The sequence below is a fragment of the Rhizophagus irregularis genome, chromosome 4 (assembly GCF_026210795.1).
Source record: "Rhizophagus irregularis chromosome 4, complete sequence".
Classification (NCBI taxonomy): domain Eukaryota; kingdom Fungi; phylum Glomeromycota; class Glomeromycetes; order Glomerales; family Glomeraceae; genus Rhizophagus; species Rhizophagus irregularis.
Window position 1 is genome coordinate 2,118,758 of NC_089432.1, and position 24,178 is coordinate 2,142,935.

The 24,178-nt window shown below is 25.9% G+C and overlaps 5 protein-coding genes across 5 annotated transcripts; all 5 read left to right on the forward strand.

Annotated features, from left to right (window-relative positions):
- Positions 1-3,399: 3,399 nt before the first annotated feature.
- Positions 3,400-6,797, forward strand: OCT59_023816 (uncharacterized protein; the record flags this gene model as incomplete). Its single annotated transcript, XM_066134980.1, has 2 exons — positions 3,400-6,388; positions 6,781-6,797. 2 exons carry the CDS (start codon positions 3,400-3,402, stop codon positions 6,795-6,797), a joined length of 3,006 nt encoding a protein of 1,001 aa, XP_065991054.1.
- Positions 6,798-7,347: 550 nt separating this feature from the next.
- On the forward strand, positions 7,348-7,686 carry OCT59_023817 (uncharacterized protein; the record flags this gene model as incomplete). The annotated part of the gene is made up of 1 exon (XM_066134981.1): positions 7,348-7,686. The coding sequence occupies one exon, from the start codon at positions 7,348-7,350 to the stop codon at positions 7,684-7,686; it is 339 nt and encodes a 112-aa protein (XP_065991055.1).
- Positions 7,687-9,189: 1,503 nt separating this feature from the next.
- OCT59_023818 (uncharacterized protein) lies at positions 9,190-9,405 on the forward strand (the record flags this gene model as incomplete). The annotated part of the gene is made up of 1 exon (XM_066134982.1): positions 9,190-9,405. One exon carries the CDS (start codon positions 9,190-9,192, stop codon positions 9,403-9,405), a length of 216 nt encoding a protein of 71 aa, XP_065991056.1.
- Positions 9,406-13,021: 3,616 nt separating this feature from the next.
- OCT59_023819 (uncharacterized protein) lies at positions 13,022-14,695 on the forward strand. The gene has a single exon (XM_025310942.2). The coding sequence runs from the start codon at positions 13,052-13,054 to the stop codon at positions 14,669-14,671; it is 1,620 nt and encodes a 539-aa protein (XP_025176707.1). The 5' UTR covers positions 13,022-13,051; the 3' UTR covers positions 14,672-14,695.
- A 5,578-nt stretch (positions 14,696-20,273) lies between these two features.
- On the forward strand, positions 20,274-21,860 carry OCT59_023820 (uncharacterized protein; the record flags this gene model as incomplete). The annotated part of the gene is made up of 1 exon (XM_025332129.1): positions 20,274-21,860. One exon carries the CDS (start codon positions 20,274-20,276, stop codon positions 21,858-21,860), a length of 1,587 nt encoding a protein of 528 aa, XP_025176706.1.
- Positions 21,861-24,178: the final 2,318 nt, after the last annotated feature.

Genomic DNA, 24,178 nt, shown 5'->3' on the forward strand with positions numbered 1-24,178 from the left:
GTAAAATTCACTAATAGGTTAAATCACCCAGGTTAAATCACCTTGGGTTAAAATTAGTCTTATACAAAATAAATAATAAGTAAATTAAAATAAATTTCACGAACATTTTGTGGTTTAAAAAAAAAGTGATCAATATCGGCATCAATTGAAAAATTAAAAGTGCTAAAAGAACCCTAAAGATAAGATACAAGAATGAAAAACAAAAAATCATCGAGATGATAATAATCCAAAAAAAAACAAAAATCAATTATTTTTACATCAAAATTGAAATTCATTGATAATTTCACGTGATTACCAATGTGATTTGTATTACGTTCAAAACAGTTTAACTATAAAATATTTGTATAAATACATTTTCTAAGTAAACTGAATTTATAATTTATATTATTAAATACTTTAATATTTAAACTATATGAAATATGTTTGAATTTTAATTAAAAAATCTACATAGACATATTTTACACATTTACATAAAACCCATGTTGGATCCATGTAAATTTTATATAGAACTTTTTCATATAAATAAAAAAAATCTCCTTTCACTGCTTGCATAAAAAATAACAATTCTGAAGGTATGATAAAATTAAGATACTAAAAAATTTGCATAATTATAGTTAGAAGTATTTATTATAAATTCGAATTTCATGATTTTATTAGAAATTAACAAGTTAAAAATAAATCACATTTTGTATATTTTACCTAATTCCCCTTTAAACATGAACTCTTGTTTACGTTTACAGTATTTGTTATGGCGAATTTTTATCGGTTGATTTTTATTCTTCTTCGGGCTATATTTCATTGATCTGCATTATGGTTGTTTACGTTAATGATGGATAATAAAACATGCCTATAATCTTATTTGCCATTAAATTTTTTTTTTTTTCTCAAATTTAATTAATATATAAAAATTAGAATGACGTAATAGCACATAGGCCAATTTAAATTCAGGATTCATTTATTGTAATTTTGACATCTATTTTTAACAAAAATAGTAGATTTAATTTAGGGAATTGCTAAACGTCGCCTGGGATCATCGCCTGTCTTCGATCACGTGACAGATTCAATATTTTTGATTGGCCAGATTGGCCACATGATCGCGTTATGTTTATTTGTTTATCGGTTCTTTCGGTCTCAAGGTATTGTTCTTTTCTTTTATTTTTATTTCTAACCTACATTCTGCTTACACTTCGTTTCTTACTAACTCTATTTTATTATTTTTAGGTCCTTTAGTCCTTCCGGTTCTGCAATTAAGGTTCAGTTGATTTTCTCATTTTTTTATTTTTTTTTATTTCGTTTCTATCTTATATTTCGTTTCTTACTAACTTCATTTTTTTTACTTTATGGTTTTATTTTTACTTGGTTTCCTATCATTACCCAATCTCCTATCATGATCATTTTTTTATTTTTTTATATTACTTCTCATTATTCCATCGTTTCGTCTCCCATTATTTTCTATTATATCTTTTTCTCTCTGTTTACTTCCCATCATTTCTTTTTGTCTCTTATCACTCCTCTTCGTCTCCCATTACTTCTTCTCATCTCTCATCACTTCTTTTCGTCTCCCATCATGTACTATTTCTCCTTTTTGTTTCCTATCACTTCTCATTACTCTTTTCACTCCCTTTCATCTTCTATTACTTTCCATTACTCCATTGTTATTTAATTTTTTTATTAGCATCTTTCTCCTTGATCATTGTAATTTACTTATCTTTTTATTTATTGTTATTGTTTTTTATTTGTATCACTTCATTAAAAATAAATATGGTGATTTTTTTCTTTAAAATCGTAAATGTGTGACTTAAATGTTAATATTTGCAAATAAAATTTCATTAAATTAGATTATTTTGAATAAATATGTTTGCAAAAAAATTTTTTAAAAAATCTTCGCAAATAAAATTTTAAGTTTAACTGATCAAAAATTAGCTAAGTTAAAAAAATCAGCCATCAGCTGGCTGATCAATAAATTTACTTATATATTGTACATCATGTGACATATTTGGAAAAAACCCAGGCCGGGCGACAATCACCCATGCGACAATCGCCCAGGCAACGGTTAGTAATTCCCAATTCTTTTTTTAATACTACATATTTGTGTATTTGTAAGTATATTTGTGAGTATAACAGGATTCTTAATTTATAATAATCATTTATTATACTATGTATCATCAAATTTCTGAGAACATAAAAAAATTACTATTGAATGTAATTATTACAATTATAACAATTTTTGTACACCTATATAATAAATTTTATTAGTTTTATTTGTAAAAATATTCAATTATTACCCATTTGTCTACCAATTTCATTGAAGAACATGCAGATAAATGTTTCTAATAATCTTAAAAATTTTTCAAAAACTAAGTTTATTTATTTTTAAAATTAACATTTTTTTTATTTAGATTCTACTTAGTAAATAGAGCTTTTAATTAAGTTTATTTAAATAATAGGATATTAAAATACATCGTATGTCTACTGAATCAAGGTCATATCCCCTATGTTAAGAATTTTTAAAAATTTATTATTGTCATCTTGAATTTATTTTAAAAGATATAAATGTAAAATTTTAATAAAATAGTTGTCTTCCTACTATTTATAACTTTGTAATTTAAAAAGTAATATTTAATAATGTAGTTTTTATTTTTTGAATATTTCTAAATAGGCAATTTCTATTTGTACATGGTGTTTAAACACGGGTTTCCAAAAAAGTAAATTTTATATGCTGATCATTTAATGTTGGGCAGAATTAAATCTAACAAAAACGGAAAAAAAAAGAATTTGTTAAATAAATCAAAATTAACATTCAAAATCAACTTTGACGCTTTAAGTAAACTTGCAGACTAGATAAAAACACAGAGATTGCATATTCTTTAAAATTATATTAATTAAAAAATTTTTTTTACATTAACTTTTTATAAAGTCACGTGATACGTTTATGAACACCCCATGTAAATTAAAAAATTTTCTTCTAAATATACCAATAGTGAAAAAGTGTATATTTTTTTGACGAATTTTGCCTTATTACACAACTTTATCTCTAATTTTAATCAGTAAATTTGCATAATTTTGGCATCAAAAGTTTCTTTTCTTTAAAAGAACCATTTTTTTCTATATTATTTTATAATATTAACTTAATAAAATTATAAGATAAATAATGTATAAAGTTTAAAATATAGTTGACCAATCTGATTCAATAGAAAACTTTTTTTAGAATTTGGTATGATGCAGATCAGTGCATCGGAAAAAATATGACCCGAAAAAAAATTCATTTTTATTGTAACTTCTACTTTCGGTTAAATGTTCCCTTTTTAGTAACTCATTCATGGCATATTGAATAAAAATTTTTTTTTTTTTTTTTCAAAAAAAAATTTTTTCAATAAAATAAATTTCTAAAATAACCAAATGGGAACTAACCTTAGTGATTTAAATACTAAAAATTGGTGTAAACCATTTACTAAAGAATTATGGTGTAAAAAATGTTTAGAAAGATCAGCAGAAAATGGTGATAAAGTAGCAATGCATAATTTAGCCAATAGATATAGAGATGGAGAAGGAACAGAAAAGGATTTAGAAAAAGCCTTTTATTGGTATCAAAAAGCAGTAGAAAATGATCATGCTGGTGCAATGAATAATTTAGCTGTATACTATAAAAATGGAAAAGAAACAGAAAAGAATTTAGAAAAAGCCTTTTATTGGTATCAAAAAGCAGCAGAAAATGGTGATGAAAAAGCAATGTTTAATTTAGCTATATGTTTTGAAAATGGAGAAGGAACAGATAAGAATTTGGACAAAGCCTTTTATTGGTATCAAAAAGCAGTAGAAAATGGTCATACTAGTGCAATGAATAATTTAGCTGTACACTATAAAAATGGAGAAGGAACAGAAAAGAATTTGGAAAAAGCTTTTCATTGGTGTCAAAAATCAGCAGAAAATGGTCACACTGTTGCAATGTTTAATTTAGCCAATATTTATTATAATGGAAAAGGAACAGAAAAGAATTTAGAAAAGTCCTTTCATTGGTGTCAAAAAGCAGCAGAAAATGGTGTTAAAGAAGCAATGTATTATTTAGCTTTATTTTATGAAAATGGAGAAGGAACAGAAAAGAATTTAGAAAAAGCCTTTCATTGGTGTCAAGAATCAGCAGAAAATGGTCATACTATTGCAATGTTTAATTTAGCCAATGGCTATTATAATGGAAAAGAAACAGAAAAGAATATAGAAAAAGCCTTTTATTGGTATAAAAAATCAGCAAAAAATGGTGATGAAAATGCAATGAATAATTTAGCTATATGTTATATGAATGGAGAAGGAACAGAAAGGGTTTTAGAAAAAGCCTTTTATTGGTATCAAAAAGCAGCAGAAAATGGCAATGAAGTAGCAATGTTCAATTTAGCTATATGTTATGAAAATGGAAAAGGAACTGAAAAGAATTTAGAAAAAGCCTTTTATTGGTATCAAATAGCTGCAGAAAATGGTGATGAAATAGCAATGTTTAATTTAGCCAATAGTTATTATAATGGAAAAGAAACAGAAAAGAATTACAAAAAAGCCTTTTATTGGTATCAAAAAGCAGTAGAAAATGATCATGCTGGTGCAATGAATAATTTAGCTGTATACTATAAAAATGGAAAAGGAACAGAAAAGAATTTAGAAAAAGCCTTTTATTGGTATCAAAAAGCAGCAGAAAATGGTGATGAAAAAGCAATGTTTAATTTAGCTATATGTTTTGAAAATGGAGAAGGAACAGATAAGAATTTGGACAAAGCCTTTTATTGGTATCAAAAAGCAGTAGAAAATGGTCATACTGGTGCAATGAATAATTTAGCTGTACACTATAAAAATGGAGAAGGAACAGAAAAGAATTTGGAAAAAGCTTTTCATTGGTGTCAAAAATCAGCAGAAAATGGTCACACTGTTGCAATGTTAAATTTAGCCAATATTTATTATAATGGAAAAGGAACAGAAAAGAATTTAGAAAAGTCCTTTCATTGGTGTCAAAAAGCAGCAGAAAATGGTTGTACTTATGCAATGTTTAATTTAGCCAATAAATATTATAATGGAAAAGGAACAGAAAATAATTTAGAAGAAGCCTTTTATTGGTATCAAAAAGCAGCAGAAAATGGTGAAGAAATTGCACTGCTTAATCTAGCTGTATGTTATTATAATGGAGAAGGAACAGAAAAGAATTTAGAAGAAGCCTTTCATTGGTATCAAAAAGCAGCAGAAAATGGTGATGAAAAAGCAATGTTTAATTTAGCTATATGTTTTGAAAATGGAGAAGGAACAGATAAGAATTTAGAAAAATCCTTTTATTGGTATCAAAAAGCAGCAGAAAATGGTGAAGAAATTGCAATGCTTAATCTAGCCATATGTTATTATAATGGAGAAGGAACTGAAAAGAATTTAGGGAAAGCTATTCATTGGTATCAAAAAGCAGCAGAAAATGGTTATACTGTTGCAATGTTTAGTTTAGCCAATATTTATTATAATGGAGAAGGAACAGAAAAGAATTTAGAAAAAGCCTTTCATTGGTATCAAAAAGCAGCAGAAAATAGAGATAAAAAAGCAATGAATAGTTTAGCCATATGTTATGAAAATGGAGAAGGAACAGAAAAGAATTTAGAAAGAGCTTTTTGTTGGTATCAAAAATCAGCAGAAAATGGTGAAGAAAGTGCAATGTTTTATCTAGCTATATGTCACTATAATGGAAAAGGAACAGAAAAGAATTTAGAAAAAGCCTTTCATTGGTATCAAAAATCAGCAGTAAATGGTTATACAATTGCAATGTTTAATTTAGCTGATATTTATTATGATGGAAAAGGAACAGAAAAAAATTTAGAAAAATCCTTTTATTGGTATCAAAAAGCAGCAGAAAATGGTGAAGAAATTGCAATGTTTAATCTAGCCATATGTTATTATAATGGAGAAGGAACAGAAAAAAATTTAGAAAGAGCCATTCATTGGTATCAAAAAGCAGCAGAAAATGGTAATGAAAATGCAATGATTAATTTAGCTATATATTATGGAAATGGAGAAAAAACAGAAAATAATTTAGAAAAAGCCTTTTATTGGTATCAAAAAGCAGCAGAAAATGGTCATGCTGGTGCAATGAATAATTTAGCTGGATACTATAAAAATGGAAAAGGAACAAAAAAGAATTTAGAAAAAGCCTTGCATTGGTATCAAAAAGCAGCAGAAAATGGTGTTGAAACAGCAATGTTTAAATTAGTAAAACGTTATAATAATGGAGAAGGGACAAAAAAGAATTTAGAAAAAGCTTTTTATTGGTATCAAAAAGTAGTAGAAAATGGTAAAGTAAATTCTAAAAATGAAGTTAAATCATGTAATGAATGCAAGCAACCATATACTGATTATCAGTGGTGCCAACAATGTAATACTAGACAATTTCAACGAGATTTTTCAAAGTGGACCAGTAAAAATGAATTTATTGATAAATTTATTCAAGAAGCGCAACTAAATGCTAAAAATAGTTATGAAATTTTAGAATGGATACCCTATAATAAATTGTCAAGTATTGATTTTTATGATAAAGGAGGATTTGGTGAAATTCATAAAGCTATCTGGTTAGATGGACCTATTTATAGTTGGGACTTTGACAAACAACAATGGTATAGACACACAGAGTATGAGGTTATTCTCAAAACACTTAATAATTCATCAAATTTAAATAGTATATTTTTGGATGAGGTATAGTATTTATTTTAATAGCAAATTTTATTTTCTTTTGCAAAAAATTTAATAATTTTTTTATCATCTATATAGTGGAAATATCATTATAATTGTCAAAAAAAATCATTTTCAAAATTTATTCAATTCTTTGGAATTACTCAAGATCCAAATAATTTAAATTATATAATAGTAATGAGTTATGCAAAAAAAGGAAGTTTGAGAAAATGTTTGTCTGATATAACTAAATTTAAGTGGCAAGACAAGTTACAATTATTGAAAACAATTATATTGGGACTTAAAGTAATTCATGAATCAAATTTAACTCATGGTGATTTTCATGATGGTAATATTTTAATGTCAGATAATCACAATGAGTTATTTATTATTGATTTAGGACTATGTAAACCTATAAGTGATTCTGATAATAAGGTTAATGAAATTTATGGCGTTTTACCTTATATGGCTCCTGAAATATTAAGAAACAAACCCTATACTCCAGCAAGTGATATTTATAGTTTTTCAATGATAATGTGGGAATTTACATCAGGTGTTCCTCCATTTAATAATGAACCACATGATCTTGAACTTGTCTTGGATATTTGTAATCAAGAAAAACGTCCTGAAATTATAAAAAATACTCCAAAATGTTATATAAATTTAATGAAACAATGTTGGGATTCAAATCCCTCCAATAGACCAACCATAGAAATACTTGAAAAAATTGTATCTGATTGGATTAGATGTATTAATGAATATTATAAAATAAACAGGGATGGAAATTATAAATATCAAGTGTCTAATATTATTAATAATCAATTAAAAGATAATATGTTTGAATTTGTAGAAGCAAACAAAACTTTAGTACATGAACAAGTAAATACTTCTATTATGCAATCTCATCCACAAGCATATTATACAAGTCGCAAATTCACTAAATTTACTGAAATTTTAGCTCAAGAAAAGTCTGAGTGTCTTGAATGTATAGTTGCTGAAGATTAATGATCTCGTTATGTATTGAATTATTTATCAATTATTAAAGAGAAAACAATTATATCATGTAATTTACAATTTTTATTTACTTCCTGACCAGGTTCATAATTGTTTTCTCTTTATATTCCATATACTCATATTCTTTTTCTAAATATTCCGTCCACATAAATTATTTTTTCATCTGTATCTTCTGATTCAGTAGTTGAACTAATGGTAACATGAAGCTTTCAATTTAAAAAAATATTATTATCATTAAAAAATTAAATAATTTTAATTATACAACATATTATGTAATAAGATATAAATTTTTTACGTGATATTTTCTTTTATCAATACGCATCTATAAATTCCTTGGTTGTTCTTCAGATTTCTTTTTTGATAATTCCATAATAAATTTTGTATTTTTTTTTATTTTTTTATTATATTACAATAATGTAAAATAACCTTATTTACCTCAAATAATAAAAATGAGAAACAAAAAGTTTATTTATTAATTAGTACATCCTGTACAACCTGATCGCTAAATAATTTTTACGCCTTACGACCTTATATATCGCAATCAAAATATTTCTTGTCATTGCACAAAAACAGTAAAAAACGTATATTCTTTTTTTTGTCAATTTAATTTTTTTTTTAAAAAAAAAATCAATCAAGAAACTTGGGAATAAAGTCCTAGTAATTAATAATTTTTAATTATTATTTATTTCCTATTTTAGTTAAAATCTGGACAAGTGGTCAGCCACTAAAATGTACTAACCATTATTCATGTTTAGTTCGTGTCCATTTTTTTAATTACAAATGAATAAATATTATGATCAATAATCTAATAATTAAAACATACATTTATTATCTACGTTCTTAATATTTTTAGATAGAATTTGATCTCTTAAGTAATGAATGTCGTCAGGGAATGGCTGTATATATTTTATGATAATTAAACAAAATTTCTATATTATAATTAGTAAAAAAGAGGCCACTCGTTGTGAATTTATTTTTCACATTATTTAGGCCGGACAAAGTTAATTTTTAGATTCTCGTGACATAAAATTTTAAAATTGACACGGTTCACTCAGTTTTTTTTTTTTCTTTTTCATATGTAAATTTTTTTATATGTATTTTGTATTATATTTGTATTACACAAATATATCTTGTATTACACAAACAAAGATAAAATTGTTAAATCTATGTAAATCTATCTTCCGCCACTTTTTTTTAAATAAAATCTGATATGCCGATAATAATTGTACAGTACATGTTTTGCTTCGTTCTAAAACAGTATTTGAGTGGGAGGGGCTTCCAGTTGATGAGGATATGAATATAAAAGATTTTTTCAATGATGTAGAAGTTAATGAATTAAAGATAGAATTATGGGGAAAAATTGTATTGCATATTTTAGTCCTACAAAAACAGGTGAAATGGAAAAAATAGGACTGAAATGTAACTAATGCATGGAAACTGTTAAACAGTACGGAAAATATGTAATTACTTGATGACTCTAATAATGAGCCAGCTATGAATACAATCAATGCATTTGAATTAATGAAATCTGCTTCAATGCTTAACTATCTTCCAGAATTTAAATTGCCAGCAAGAAATTCTTTGGATCAACTATGCATAGATGGAGGTGGCTGGATAGGAAAAGATAATGCAAATAATATTGGAAAAAGATTTGTTTCTGATTTAACAAAATCTACGTATATGTTGATATTTGTTCTTATAAAACATTAGATGATAGATACAAAATTCCGGCTTTATTTACTAGGTTTTCTGATCGAGCCCATCCTGAAAGATACAAAAAATCTAATTCAGAAAAATTACAAAATTATTATAAAATTCCGATAAATTACAGTACATTGAATTACCATGGATGGAAACCCCAAATTTGCTTGGCTTAAAGAACCTATGCTGCTTTATGCAACAAATCTTCTGAATACTTAATTAATCAAAGAGCTATAACTGCAGAAAATCAAAATTCGTTAACTCATATAGTTAAAAGCAAGATATATAGGAAATATATGGAGGAAAACTGAAATTATTAAAGAGTTTCGCATTCTTATAAAAGCTTTAGAGAAATTGGAATATTGGAAACTTGTTGATATAAACCAATTCTGCCCAGAATCACGAAAATAAGATTTTATTTACGAAAATAAAATGTAACACGTTTATTGAATTTTATATAATAAAGTATATGCAATTTTATTATGTTAAGTCACGTGGTCAAAAATTTTACTATAAAAAAAAAATCCCTGAATTTTTGTAAAACTGACACGGCCGGGTCACGAGAATCTAAAAATTAATTTTGCCCGGCCTTATCACTATTTATGTTACCGTATCAATCTTTGGTGGTGAGGTGAAAGTTTATTTTCAATATGAAATTTCTGGAAGCTATGGCAAAGGACCTATTGATTGAGCTATAAAAGCCCTATAAAAAAATTGAATACATTTTTTATAGTTTTTATACGATTTTTTTTCCTTAGAAATAACGTATTATGAAAGGATACGGAAAAATGCGCAATTCCATATTACTAAAAATATGGTTTGGATACAGAATTTACACGGGATTCGTATTGAGTTTACATGAATTGATCATCATGAAATTGGTTACTGAATTATCATTTATATTACAGTTTATTATATTTGTATATATTTACATAAATTTAATTCTACTTTATTTAATAAAAAATTAAAATACTCAGTTCTTTCAGTCTTAAGGTATTTTTCTTTTTTTCTTTTATTTTTATTTCTAACTTATATTCTTACACTTTGTTTTTTATTCATTATTTTTAGGTTCTTTAGTCCTTCCAGTTTTGCAATTAAGGTTCATCAGTTATTTTTCACTTTACGTTTTTGTTTCTTACTCCTTTATTTATTTTTTTTTATTTCGTTTCTGTTTCATATTTTATTTTCACTAATTTTATTTCATTTTTTTAGACCTTTTAGTTCTTTTTTGGTTCTACAATTAGTTTTTATTTTTTATTTATTTTTTTTATATTTCATTTCTATCTTATATTTCATTTCTTACTAACTTCATTTTTTTTTACTTCATGGTTTTATTTTTTACTTGGTTTCCTATCATTATTTTTTGCTACCCAACCTCCTATCATGATCATTTTTTTATTCTTTGTCTCTCATCATTTTTCACCTATTACTTCTTATTCCATACTTTTCGTCTGCCATTATTTTCTATTACATCTTTTCATTTTCCATTATTTCTTTTTCTCTCCTGTTTACTTCCCATCATTTCTTTTTGTCTTTCATCGCTCCTTTTCGTCTCCCATCACTCCTCTTCATCTTCCCATCAATCCTTTTCGTCTCCCATCACTTCTCTTCATCTCCCATCATGTCCTATTTCTCCTTTTTATTTCCCACCATTACTCCCTTTCATCTCCTATTACTTTCCATTACTCTATTGTTATTTCATTTTTTTTTATTAGCATCTTTCTCCTTGATCATTGTAATTTACTTATCTTTTTATTTATTGTTATTGTTTCTTTTATTTGTATCATTTCATTAAAAATACACTGATGTTTTTCTCTAAAATCGTAAATATGTGACTTAAATTTTAATATTTACAAATAAAATTCCATTAGATAAGATTATTTATAATAAATATGTTTGCAAAAAAATTTTTTTTTAAAAAATATCTTTTGCGATAAAATTTTAAGTTTAGCCGATCAAAAATTAAAAAATCAGCTGTCAGTATATTACAATCTAACCAAAAAGAACATAATATTTTATAATAGATTAGTAATCAACTTTGGACATGATCAGCATTCACTAATTAATTATTTTTAACAATAATATAGAGAGCTAAAAGAAATAAAAAACCCATATTATTACGGAATAGATCAGGAGCAGACAAGGACCCAGAAATATATATAAAAGGGTCAGGTTTGAGTTTGCGTATTTTAAACTAAAAACATCATGAAATCTTTCCTTTTTGAGATAATTTTGATAATGCCAGTCAGAATTTTATTTCCTATTATAGTAACCGACTGACATTATCATAATTCCGGCCCTGAAAAAATGCGTACAGCTCATAGTAAAAAAATTTTTTCATCACCTGACCCCTATATATATATTTCTGGGTCCTAGCAGACAGACCGCACATTACACAATTCACAATTATTATTTATACAGGATAGATAATAAATATTAGTAATCAACGAACGATTAAATTTCGTTGACAATAGACGCGTTCATGCTATGAACTTACCGATCAAAATTCCTTTAGCCATAATAATATAGAGACGCTATGCTAACACGGAATAAATCATCTGCTGACGTACCACATTGCACTTCAGAATTATTTATACAGAGGGTAGTCTAAACATGACATTGAATTTTTTTAGTTATATAGATTTGACTTAATTCACGTAAAATTATATCAAAATAACGTATTTTTGGACAATGTTTTCATTAACTTGATTAATTTTCTTTTGATTCATTATCTGATAATTCTCCATATACCTTTAATAATGAAGTACTATATATGTTGATAAACCTCATATCGCTTATACATGTTAATAAAAATCATACCTGAGTATTTCTATAACGTGATGAAACAATTCTTAAATTACGCTAGAAAGTATAGTTATACTCTTGTAAACCAATAGACCGACGCACCCGATTCTTTACATAAATCTCACATAACTTGTAAGTCGGAAAAAAAAGAATTAAGTCTTTATTATCGAACAAATTTCAAATTGATGAATTTAGTATAAATATATAACGAGAAGAAAATTTGATCAAAATAATTGAAAAAAAAGAGAAAGGTATTTCTGACCTGTTACAATGGGTTACAGTACGATTTACAGGCAGTCATTCTTATTAACACGTTAACTGACACCATTTTGCTGACTTCTATTTTACAAACATGAAAAATTACCCAAACTTCATTTCACTGAAATGGCATTTTACGACATGAAAATTACCGACTTGTCATTTCACCGAAAATTGTTTAGATCAATTATCCAGCTGCACCTCGCTCCTTTGCTGCGTCTTAATTCTAAGTTTACTGCTTTCAAAAAAAAACTATAGTCTTATGTACTTACAAATTGCAATAATAAATTTATCAACTTCAAATTTTTAATAGTTCCAAATTTTGTAAAAAAATTTAGTAATCTGGTTTCACATGATATGTTGATCATGTTAACCATATCGGCAAGCAAAATGGTGAAATTGTAAATCGAATCGGCAAAGCAGTATAACAGGTTTCGGTAATGTCAATCATCCGGATCCGACTTATAAACCATGTGTTACGGTATACAAAAGTAATGTACGACCATATGGATTCTAAAATTGTGCTTATAAAAACTAGTTTATTCCGACACTCCGTGAAAACGTTTTTTTCCTTCCTATTAAAATTTCTAAGATGACTTTAGTTTATTTAACAGATGATTGTATTTATTACATTTTATACTATCTTCAAAATAATCATTCAACTTTATTTAACTGTTTATTGGTTAATCGATTTTGGTGCAAATCGACAATTCCTTTGCTTTATGCAAATCCTTTTGCAAATATATCCAAAAAAAGATACCTGATAATCTCAACCTTAATTTTTTGCTTTGATAAAACAGAAATTTCACAATTGAAGAATCAATTAGGATTAAGCCAGGTTAATAATATTATTATTGATGAAGGACACAAACCGTTATTCGAATATCTAAAATACTTGGAAGATTATAAATATAGTATAATAAATTCCGTTATTTATGGATGGTTTGCTAAATATCATTCAGGTTTATCAAGTTTTCAAAAATTATATAATGATATTATTCCGATATTTCATCAATCAATTTTACGTCAAAGTAGAAACATTAAACAATTAGATATTTTATCAAGTTTATTTTACAGAGAAGGTTTTAAAAACTTTAATATTCAAAATCTCATTTCAAATTTAACAGAATTAAATTCATTATCATTAAATTTTTGTTTAAAAGGTACCGCAGATAATGAACTTGAACAAAAATTTTTAAGAAATATAGCGAATACTTGTTTAAATTTGAGAATATTAAAAGTTACACTTCCTCAAACTCGAAGATCACGACTTCAACGTGTCAATTTCAATAATTTGATCGATACTACTACTTTAAAAAAGCTTTGTGCAATTATTAAAGAGCAAAACAAACTTGAAATATTTGAGATATGGAATTGTAATTCTTTATTAAATAATATTCTTTTGTCTTTAGAATTTCAAAAGCATTCTTTAGTTCATATTGAAATTATGAGTACTGATTTTAGTAATGTTGATTTTTTAAAAAGATTTAATAATTTACATAATTTAGAATGTTTAAAATTTGGATATTGTAAAGGTATATTATTAAATCAATGTGAGAGTTTAAATTTTGTTTCATTTAAGCTCAAGGAATTAGAATTTATACGCAATTATTGGAATATTGATGTCACGTTTTTAATGATCAAATATCTAGGCGCACCATTACAAAGATTGTTTGTTGAAAATCCTACTATTCTTCTCATTGATAATATATCAATATATTGTCCAAATCTTATTTCATTAAAAATAAGAATTAATAATGTCAATATTGATTTATCATTTTTATCATCTTTAAAAAAATTAAGAATCAGAATATTAAATATTATTATTAATAATAATATTAATGATTTTTTTATAAATTTAGCAAATAATATACCTATTAATATTAATAAAATTTCTATTAATGGCGTGAATATTAATGAGTTTTTACAATATAAGGAATTTTTAGAAAATTGTCATAATAGTTTTGAAATGATTAATTTAAATTATAGTATTGATTATGAAATTCTCAAGATTGTTTTAAATTATATTGAAAGAAGTAACAATAATTTAAAGATTATTGGTATTATGGGATTGGATAAAAAAATGAATGATGAGGAATTAAAATTATTAGATCAAATTAAAGCTAAAGGAGTTAAAATAGTTGAATATTATACTGATCCACTGTGTGTCAGGGAAAGAGTTATCGTATGTAATAATCAATTTCTTTATTAAATAAAAAAATTAATATGGTATCTTATCCCCATTATTTTCTCATATCTGTTTTTCATTAAAAAAACTAAATTATTGATCATTTTCTGTGGGATTGCTTCCCATTTCTTCAACCAAAACCTTGTTAATTCATCGACATTTTATGGCATCTGTTTCATAACGTTATTCTAAATGATTTGCCACATATTTTCAAAGATGGCTAATTGATTAAACAAATTTTATTTTCAGCAATGAATTCCTTAGCTACACGTGATGTGTGTTTGGATTATTATCCTACCGCAGTAGAGTTTGGAACTAACCAATTGATTAGCCGATTATTAAGATGGTCAACCAGTCAAGACATCTATTAACCGGTTGAAAATGATTGTTATAGCTGATTGTAAAAAGAATGGACCATTCTTCTTCTCAAATTTAAGAGTCTTTAAGGTTTTAGGGGTCTGACTTTTTATATACAGTGAATTTTGGGGTCTAAGATCCCAGTATGAAAAATTAAAATGGAAAATAGTAAGAGCCAACTGATGAGAGTTCAGAACCGATCAGAGTCACTTGACCCTAACCGAATATGTGACGCGTCTTCTGTACAGGCAATAAGCAGCGGTTTGCTTGTATTATGTATATATTCAGGAGCCCTTCCATGCCGTTACCTTTTGCCAGGATTTGGTAATTTTCGAATGGGCCTATTACCATCTGTATGCCACTGGCGGACCTTATTTCTAAAAAGGTCAAATGCAGTTTCATCAGTAAAGATTGTATAGTTCCAGTTATCGTTTATCATATCCACCGATCGGTGGAATTAAGGATTTGGTCACGTGACGTTTAATCAGCTGAGTGTGACGTTCCCAAATAAAAAAAGATCAAATATCATATCAAAAATAATAATTCATTCAAAATTTCTATTACAATATTTGCTTTTTCAACCTGAAAATAATAAATACATCCTAAAAAAATGAAGGAAAAATATTATAGTTAGTTTATTAAAAAAAAAAAGAAAGTTCATAATATTTAACAAAAAAAAAACTGAAAAATAATAAATTATTTAAAAATAAATACAAATAAATTTTAACTAAATATTTTATTAATTCAAAATTTAATCTGTTACAATTTAATAAATTACACTTAAAACTATTAATTATGATTTTTTAAATATTTCTATTGAGTAATGTATTTTTTTTCCCACAGAATGTTAAAAAAACTTTCAAATAATAAAAAAAATAGCTACTGCTTGTATATAAAGTAGAAAAACTACTCTATATGCTTTCAAAACTATTCAGCTTACCTAACTTAAAAAACTGATGGGAAACTGATGGGGAAACTAACAGAGAGTTTGAAAAATATTTTATCGCTATAAATAAATTATATTTATATCACACGACCTTGTAATACATTGTGATTTGATTTGTGAAACGTAATTTTATATTTTGAGTTGTAGTAACCCGTAAATTTTGTAAAATATCCTAATTTTGTTAATTCCGAAAATCAGCCTATATGTATGCAGTTACGCCCATATTTTTCGCCTTTCAATGTGCCTGTTAGTAAGCATTGGTGTTCCTAAAGGTACAGATGATTTGTAACTTTTTTCATATAGTTCCACACAGTACCATGTGAAATAATAATTTTTTTCAATGTAATTAGCAAATTGGCGAGTTGAGATGGCATTATTTCGCTTAATAGCTCAGGATATGTTTTGTGTAACTTTAGATTGATGACCATTTTCCCTCTTGTGCTCAATAGAACCCATTTCTACGAGCTTTTAAATGTTATAGTTGTTATATTGGACAGTACAGTACGAAGTGGTATTCTTGTTAATTTATGTATTCCCCCTGCAGTACGAGTGCTATTAAGCCAGTGGTAGATAATTGTTTGTCTTTGGGCTTCAAATTTAGCCTTAACCATTTTTTGAACATTGTGGAGAAAAAAATCACATTATAAACGAAAAATTTACTCATGAAATTTATTTATTTTTCATAAAATTAACTAGAAGAATGTAGTAATTACGGTTTATTTTCAATGAACTTTTGTTTTTATTTTTGCATAACTTTTTTTTCTTAACAGCTGTAAAATTATATGATAAGATTCTTGAGATGTATTTTTTTTATTTAAATTTTTATTTACAATTTTATTTACAATTTCTATTTTATATTACTTTACTTGTTGAATAAAATTGAATGACATTTCTTTTTTTAAGCACATAAAATTAGATCATAATGATTCATTTTTAAAAAATATTTCTATATTGATATATTCACTGGTCGAAGTGGGATGATTTGCATGAAGTTTATAGCCCATAAATAGCTTATAAATTTGGTGATCTCAATTACGATTAGGAAATCTCCATCAAATTTAATTTATAGATTGAAACGGTAAAATTTATTGTAAATTTTATGATTTTAAAATTAATTCGCTAATTTATAATGTATAAATTCTGAATAAATTTTAATTAAATTTAATATCAATGTATATTACATATATTATAGCTTGAAATTTACTTGAAATATGATATTTAATTTGTGACAAGCCATCTACTTAAATTTTGCTATACTTAAACAAAGTTTTATATCATTGCAAAATAACAAAAATAGCGGAGATAAATCATAAACTTCGTAGCCATGCTCAATTAAGGCAATGTATTACTGGACCTGCACTAAAGATGACTTTAGCAAGGCTTTCTTTATGAATTAAAAGAAATTTCATACACTTTGCCAGCTGGTGAGAAAGCTTATGACCTCTAATAATTTCAAGTCAATTATACTAAAAAACCCAGAATATAAATTTTTCTAGGATTTTTTTTATATTATATTGGTATAGTATAATGAATAGATATAAAAAATTTTTTGGAATTTTTTTAATAATAGATTGGTATAAATATATTTTGAGATTTTTTTTAACAATAGAGTCAATAGAATAATGGATAGATATAAAAGGTTTGCTGGAATTTTATAATACAATAAGTTGTTTTGCAAGAAATAATAACTAATGTTATAGGATTTGTCTGTTTATTATTTTGAAGAGTATAAAAGAAAAAATGCAAAGAAATTAAAAAAAAAAATAGTTTATTCGTGATTAAAAATAGTTAAAATAGTTTAACGGCTTTAACGCGTCCATCGCGTCCTACATAAAATTAATGTCACGTGTATCACGTGATATAATAAGATAACTGATAGGCGCAATTCAATGATGAATAATCTTTAAAAAAAAGTTTATGTTCTTGTCCTTCTTTCCCATAATTCCTTTCCCTCTTTCTCCAATTTCTTTTTCACAACAGTAACATCAACAAGCTATTAATATGAACAACTGACAAAAAATTAAAGGAATGAACAATGTTCCCAATGGCTTGAAGTTGAGGTTCAATTGAGAACGAACTGAACATTTCCACAAGTTAGTGCTCTCTTAGGTGATTTCTGATTTTTTTTTATTTTTATCGATTATTAGATTTGTTTTTTGTTTTATTAACTACTAAATTTTCTTTTTTTTCTTTTTATTTTTCATAAAAATTTTTCCAAGCCTATGATAGCTGGACTTTGGAAATTAGTTTATAAACCATTGATTAGGCTACTAAAGAAAACAAAAGTAAAAATTATACTTTACAAAAAACAAGAATCGGAAAACTAAAATAAACAGTAAATTATTAATTTTGTTTTAATAGTTTATCATTATTCATTAGTGTTAGGAATGAATTTTCTTTTTTATTTCCTTCTTTTTTTGGTAGGTAATGTTCTCTGGAGGAACTTTTGGATGGTAAGTAAATTTTTGGGAGAAGAGTTTTGCTATTATCTATGAGGAACGTATTAAATTTTCCTTTTTTTATTTTTTGTAGGTAATGGCTTTCTCTGTGGAAGACTTTTGGATGGTGAGTTATTTCTTTTGAGAGGAGTTTGTCATTTATCTATAAGTAACTTTGCAGAAACCCTATCAATATAAAAAATATGTTAGAGATATTTTTAAAATATATCAGACATATGATATTCATATTTATGTTATCTCTGTTTTAACTATATGTTGATAATATGTCGAACATACAGTATAATATAGAAATCTAATTTTTATATAGTAACAATATGTTATATATATGGTAAAAATATTATTTTGAATGTAGCTATTATATGATGTCGAATATGTATCAAAGATATGATAAAAACATTATTTCGAAATGCTAAAAATATCATCCCAAGTGAAATTAGTTATTGAAGATTCAAGTTGAATAATATAAAGGTGTATGTAAATATTTTTTTTAATAAGATTGTAGAAGTAGTCAATAAGTAGTATAATCTAAATTTTTACATTTAACTAAATTTAGGCCGGTATTATGAATCTGGCCAGAATTAACATAATTTTGGCCGGAATTATGTATTATTGATTTGCAAATTTATTCCGATTTGGCCAACTTTAATTATATACATCTATTGTATACTTAAAGAGGATATTGTACCACAAAGATTTTTTTACCAACCTTAGTGGAAAAAATTCGCCTTTTTTTGTGACATTTCCAGTGACTGGTGCGGTTAACAAATTCAATTCATTTAGCACAATTATTCATCTGAAAATATTTCTTTACACATAATATTAGGGATCATGTGAGATGTTTTTAAAGTACACAGTATTATTTTTGGAAATATTATGTATGCTATGAATTTTCTCTTTTAATTCATGATCTGTGTGACAATTGGAGAAATTTGGCAATTTTAATTAATATCGATCAGGGTTAATTATATATCGTTTTATATATGAAATAAAAAAACGAAAGAATGCAATTTTGCGCCCTACATCTAACGAAATCATATGATCTTTGTACCATTGGATAGTAGCCCGAGTTAGGAGCTTTTAAAAAGCACAAAACTTGTAAAGTAATTGAAATCTTTTAAAAGCAAATAACTTGACTTTTAGTAATTAGATTTGTGCGGTTTTGGGCTTGTTTAAAAGCTCTTGTCTTGGGCTATCTAATGATATAAAATTCATGTGATTTGGATGGGTAGATGGCTCAAAATTTCATTATAAAGTTTGTGTTACATATTTTAAATCCCCCGAAAATTATTAGTAATTTTTTCTGTTTCTTATATTGATTACGAATTAATAACTGAGGGTTGGAACCGGTTAATGTTAATTGATAATTTAATCGTTAAGGCGATTTGCATACTTTTGGCCCGCATTATATAACTCTGACCAGAATTATGATCCAAACAACTTCGATCACGTGCTCAAATCGAACCAATACCAATTTTTTAACGAAATTAATGAAATAGGATCTCTCCTATAACTAAATATGTGAATAGAGTTAGAAGGATACAATTTACAGTCAAAAAAAATTTTAGTATTAATCAGTTAAAATTTTTTTTGAATGGTTTCTAAATTGCTTTCAACATGTTAACCAGTTATTATCAACAACTTAGTAACAAAAGATCTACAATAGTGTCACCTGTTAAGGTTTTACTAATTTTAGCGTACTGTAGTTCCCTGGAATGCTAATCATCCGGACCCTGCCTATAAATCATGTATGTGCTACAGTATTACAAAAATAATGTACAACCATAAGACTTCTAAAATTGGGTTTATAATAACTAGCTTCTCCAATAACTCCGTGAAAACTTTTTTTCCTTCCTAAATTTCTAATATGACTTTGCCTTATTTAACAGATGATTGTATTTATTACATTTTACAACACCTTCAAAATGATTGTTCAACTTTATTTAAATGTTTATTGGTTAATCGATTTTGGTGCAGATCAACTATTCCTTTGCTTTATGCAAATCCTTTTGCAAATATAACTGAAAAAAAATATTCAATAACCTTGACCTTAATTTTTTGTTTTAATAAAGCAGAAATTTTACAATTGAAGAATCAACTGGGATTTAGCCAGATTAATAATATTAATATTGATAAAGAACACAACCCTTTATTCGAATATCCAAAATATTTGGAAAATTATGATAGTAATTTAATAATTATTGTTATTTATAGATGGTTTGCTAAATATTATTTTTGGATATTAGGTCATCAAAAAATATATCATGATATTATTCCGATATTTCATCAATCAATTTTACGTCAAAGTAGAAATATTAAACGATTAGATATTTTGTTATATTTATTATATAAAGAAAGTTTTAAAAATTTTAATTTTCAAAATTTCACTTCAAATTTAACAAAATTAAATTCATTATCATTAAATTTTTATTTAAAAGGTACTGTTAATAAAGAAATTGAACAAGAATTTTTAAGGAATATAGCAAATATCTGTACAAATTCTAGAAAATTAATAATTAAGCTTCCTCAGATTCGAAGACCGCCATTTCAACATCATGACACTTCCAATAATTTGATCAATACTACTACTACTTTAGAAAAGCTTTGTACAATTATTCAAGTGCAAAACAAACTTAAAATGTTTAAGATATGGAGATGTAATTCTTTATTAAATAACATTCTTTTGTCTTTAGAATTTCAAAAGCATTCTTTAGTTCGTGTTGAATTTACATTATGTGACTTTAGTAACGTTAGTTTAAAAAGATTTAATGATTTATATAATTTAAAATATTTAAAATTTATATTTTGTAAAGGTATATTATTATATCAATGTGAGGGATTAAATTTTTCTTCATTTAAACTCAAGGAACTATCATTTATACGCGATTATTGGAATGTTAATGTCACATCTTTAATGATCAAATATCTAGGTGTATCATTACAAAGTTTATTCGTTGAAAACCCGATAATTTCTCTTATTGAAAATATATCAACGTATTGTCCAAATCTTATTTTTTTAAAAATAAGAATTTATTTACATGTCGATTTATCAGTGATACAACTTTTTAAAAATTTAAGAACAAGATTATTAAGTATTACTATTTCTTATAATGTTGATAAATTTTTTATAAATTTAGCAAATAATATACCTATTAATATTAGAGAAATTTCTATTTATATTTATTCTCGTATTCCCAATAAGTTTTTAAAATTTAAGGAATTTTTAGAGAATTGTCATAATAGTTTTGAAATGATTAATTTAAATCAGATTATTGGATTAGAATTACTTAAAATTGTTTTAAATTATATTGAAAGAAGTAACAATAGTTTAAAAGTTCTTGGTATGAAATTGGATAAAAAATTGAATGATGAAGAATTAAAATTGTTGAATCGAATTAAAGCTAAAGAAGTTAAAATAGTGGAATTTAGTGAATCAAATTATTATAGGAGTTAAAATAGTTGATTATTATACTAGCTATGTAAATTTGCATGTTAAGGTTCTTGAGATAGTATATTTTATTATGTACAATTTTTTTATATTATTTTACTCATTAAATAAAGTCAAATTTTATATCATTTATTTTAAATAAATATAAAAAAACAAACGTTAACAATAATTTATTGCCATTTTTTTTCTAAGAGCATAAAATTAAATCATTATGATTTTTGATTTAACTAGTGTCGACTCAAAAAAAAAAAACTTGGTAACGCTTATAATATATATAATTATACCGAATATAGACATTGCTTAATTTATTTTAAAATACTACCAAAGAACTATTTATCTAATTACTAATGAATAAGAACATAAATTTTGTATGCTATAATTAAATTATTAACAGAAATAATAACCTATATTTTCATTTACAATTTATTATGGTATGCTACCCGGAAAGTAATGACATGGTGTACATCCTTCCATAATATCCATGTATATATAGTTCATTAGCATAACAAAATACCATTATGTTCCTCACTTGTATACATTTATAATCCGGTTGATTTTGAATTAATTCCAGATCACATTTCTTTAAAAATTCCATTGATTCTTACTTTTCACATTTATTCATGTTAAATTTCATCCGACTTTACTCCCTTCTTCTTTTTCATTAAAAAATTTCAATTAGAATCATTTTTAAACGTATTTCGCTAAATTTTACATTGACTTTCGTATTTTGTGTTAAATGTCATCAGTTTTTATTAGATTTCATTTAATATTATTCCTTTAAAAAATTTTATTGATTTCACTTTCACGCATATTTTTACTAAATTTAGTTTTCTTTAGTAATATTTCTTCGACTTGCTTAAGCTTTAAGATGTATTTTGTTTCGGCTATTTGTCTTGAAGGAAAGAACGTGTAGGGAATTGTTTAGCAGGAAATGTAATTTTTTATGAACATACAAAATACTATGAATATTTTTTTGATGAGTTTGAAGAAATTTTTGTTACGTGTCATATTACTATATGTCAGTGAAAAGGAAAACTTGGTTTTTATACTTACCGGGTTTCTGGAACCTCGGTAATTATTTGCCACAGACCATTGCGCACGCGCACTAAGAAAAATGATCTCGCGAAGACCAGTCAGTACCAAGATCTGGCGTACGCTGAACGGCCTACTATGAACGTTCTTCCCGTTTTCGAAAAGCTGGCTGATATATGCATGGAATAATAGATTAGCGACACAAATAAAGTAATAAGGGTGGGTCAGTTTTTGCAAAATCGAAAAATTTTTTATCTATTATTATATATTTAAAAATTAAAAAAATAAAAAAAAAATTAAAAGCCAGGTTGTCAGGTCATCCACAAAATTTTATGTTATGAAAACCAACAATTAAGTTTGTATGACCTTATGACGCGAATACTCTTCATTATTATTTACATTTTGAATATATTTGTTTGATGATTTTTTTAGGATTAAATAAAATGCGAAATTTAATATTTTTAAATAGGATTTTTATAGAATTGTAGTGGTAATATTGGATCGGGAATTGGAAGGTGCCCTAACTAGATTTGACAAGGCATTCTTAGTGGTACCTTCTAAAAAAAATTTTGTAACCCAGTAAATAGAACTAAATATAACATCATCATAACGAATAAATTGAGCGTTTATTTATCTATATAACTCAGAAAGAAGCTTTTATATTAACCCCTAATTCCCTCACATACTCGAGGTTTTTTCCGCTTCCGTGTCCATAACAACAATCATGTATTTTATTTTTTATTACATTTATTTTATCTTCCTCTAAATAAAACTGTTGACATCCATTAATTTTTATTTTATTTAATTTATTTATTTTGTTAGAATTTAGATAAAAAATTACATATATGAAATAGAGAAATACAATATATACGAATGTCCTTTATTTATATTATGTTATGGTGATCATGTCTATAACCAGAAACATAGAACCACCCGTACTACCTAATATAGAATTCTAATCAGTTAGTAATCGGTTTATAAACTAATATCTATTAGATTATTCTATCTACTAACCCGTCAAAGACGGAGCAGGCACCTACACAGCTACACTTACTTTAGTTACTAATACTATACTAAGGACTATAGTACATTTCTCTACTAAATTACTGTAGAAAACAAAGTCATACAATTCCGTTCGAAATGTACTATGCGATTCTAGACAACGAATTTTATCTATTGGCTAGTACGTATCAATATACCTTTTCCCAACGAGAAATTCTAGCCCTATTTTTTCCGGATTTATTCCTGTCACAGCCCTTTCCTAGTGTGCTAACTAAACTCCTAAGTCTAGC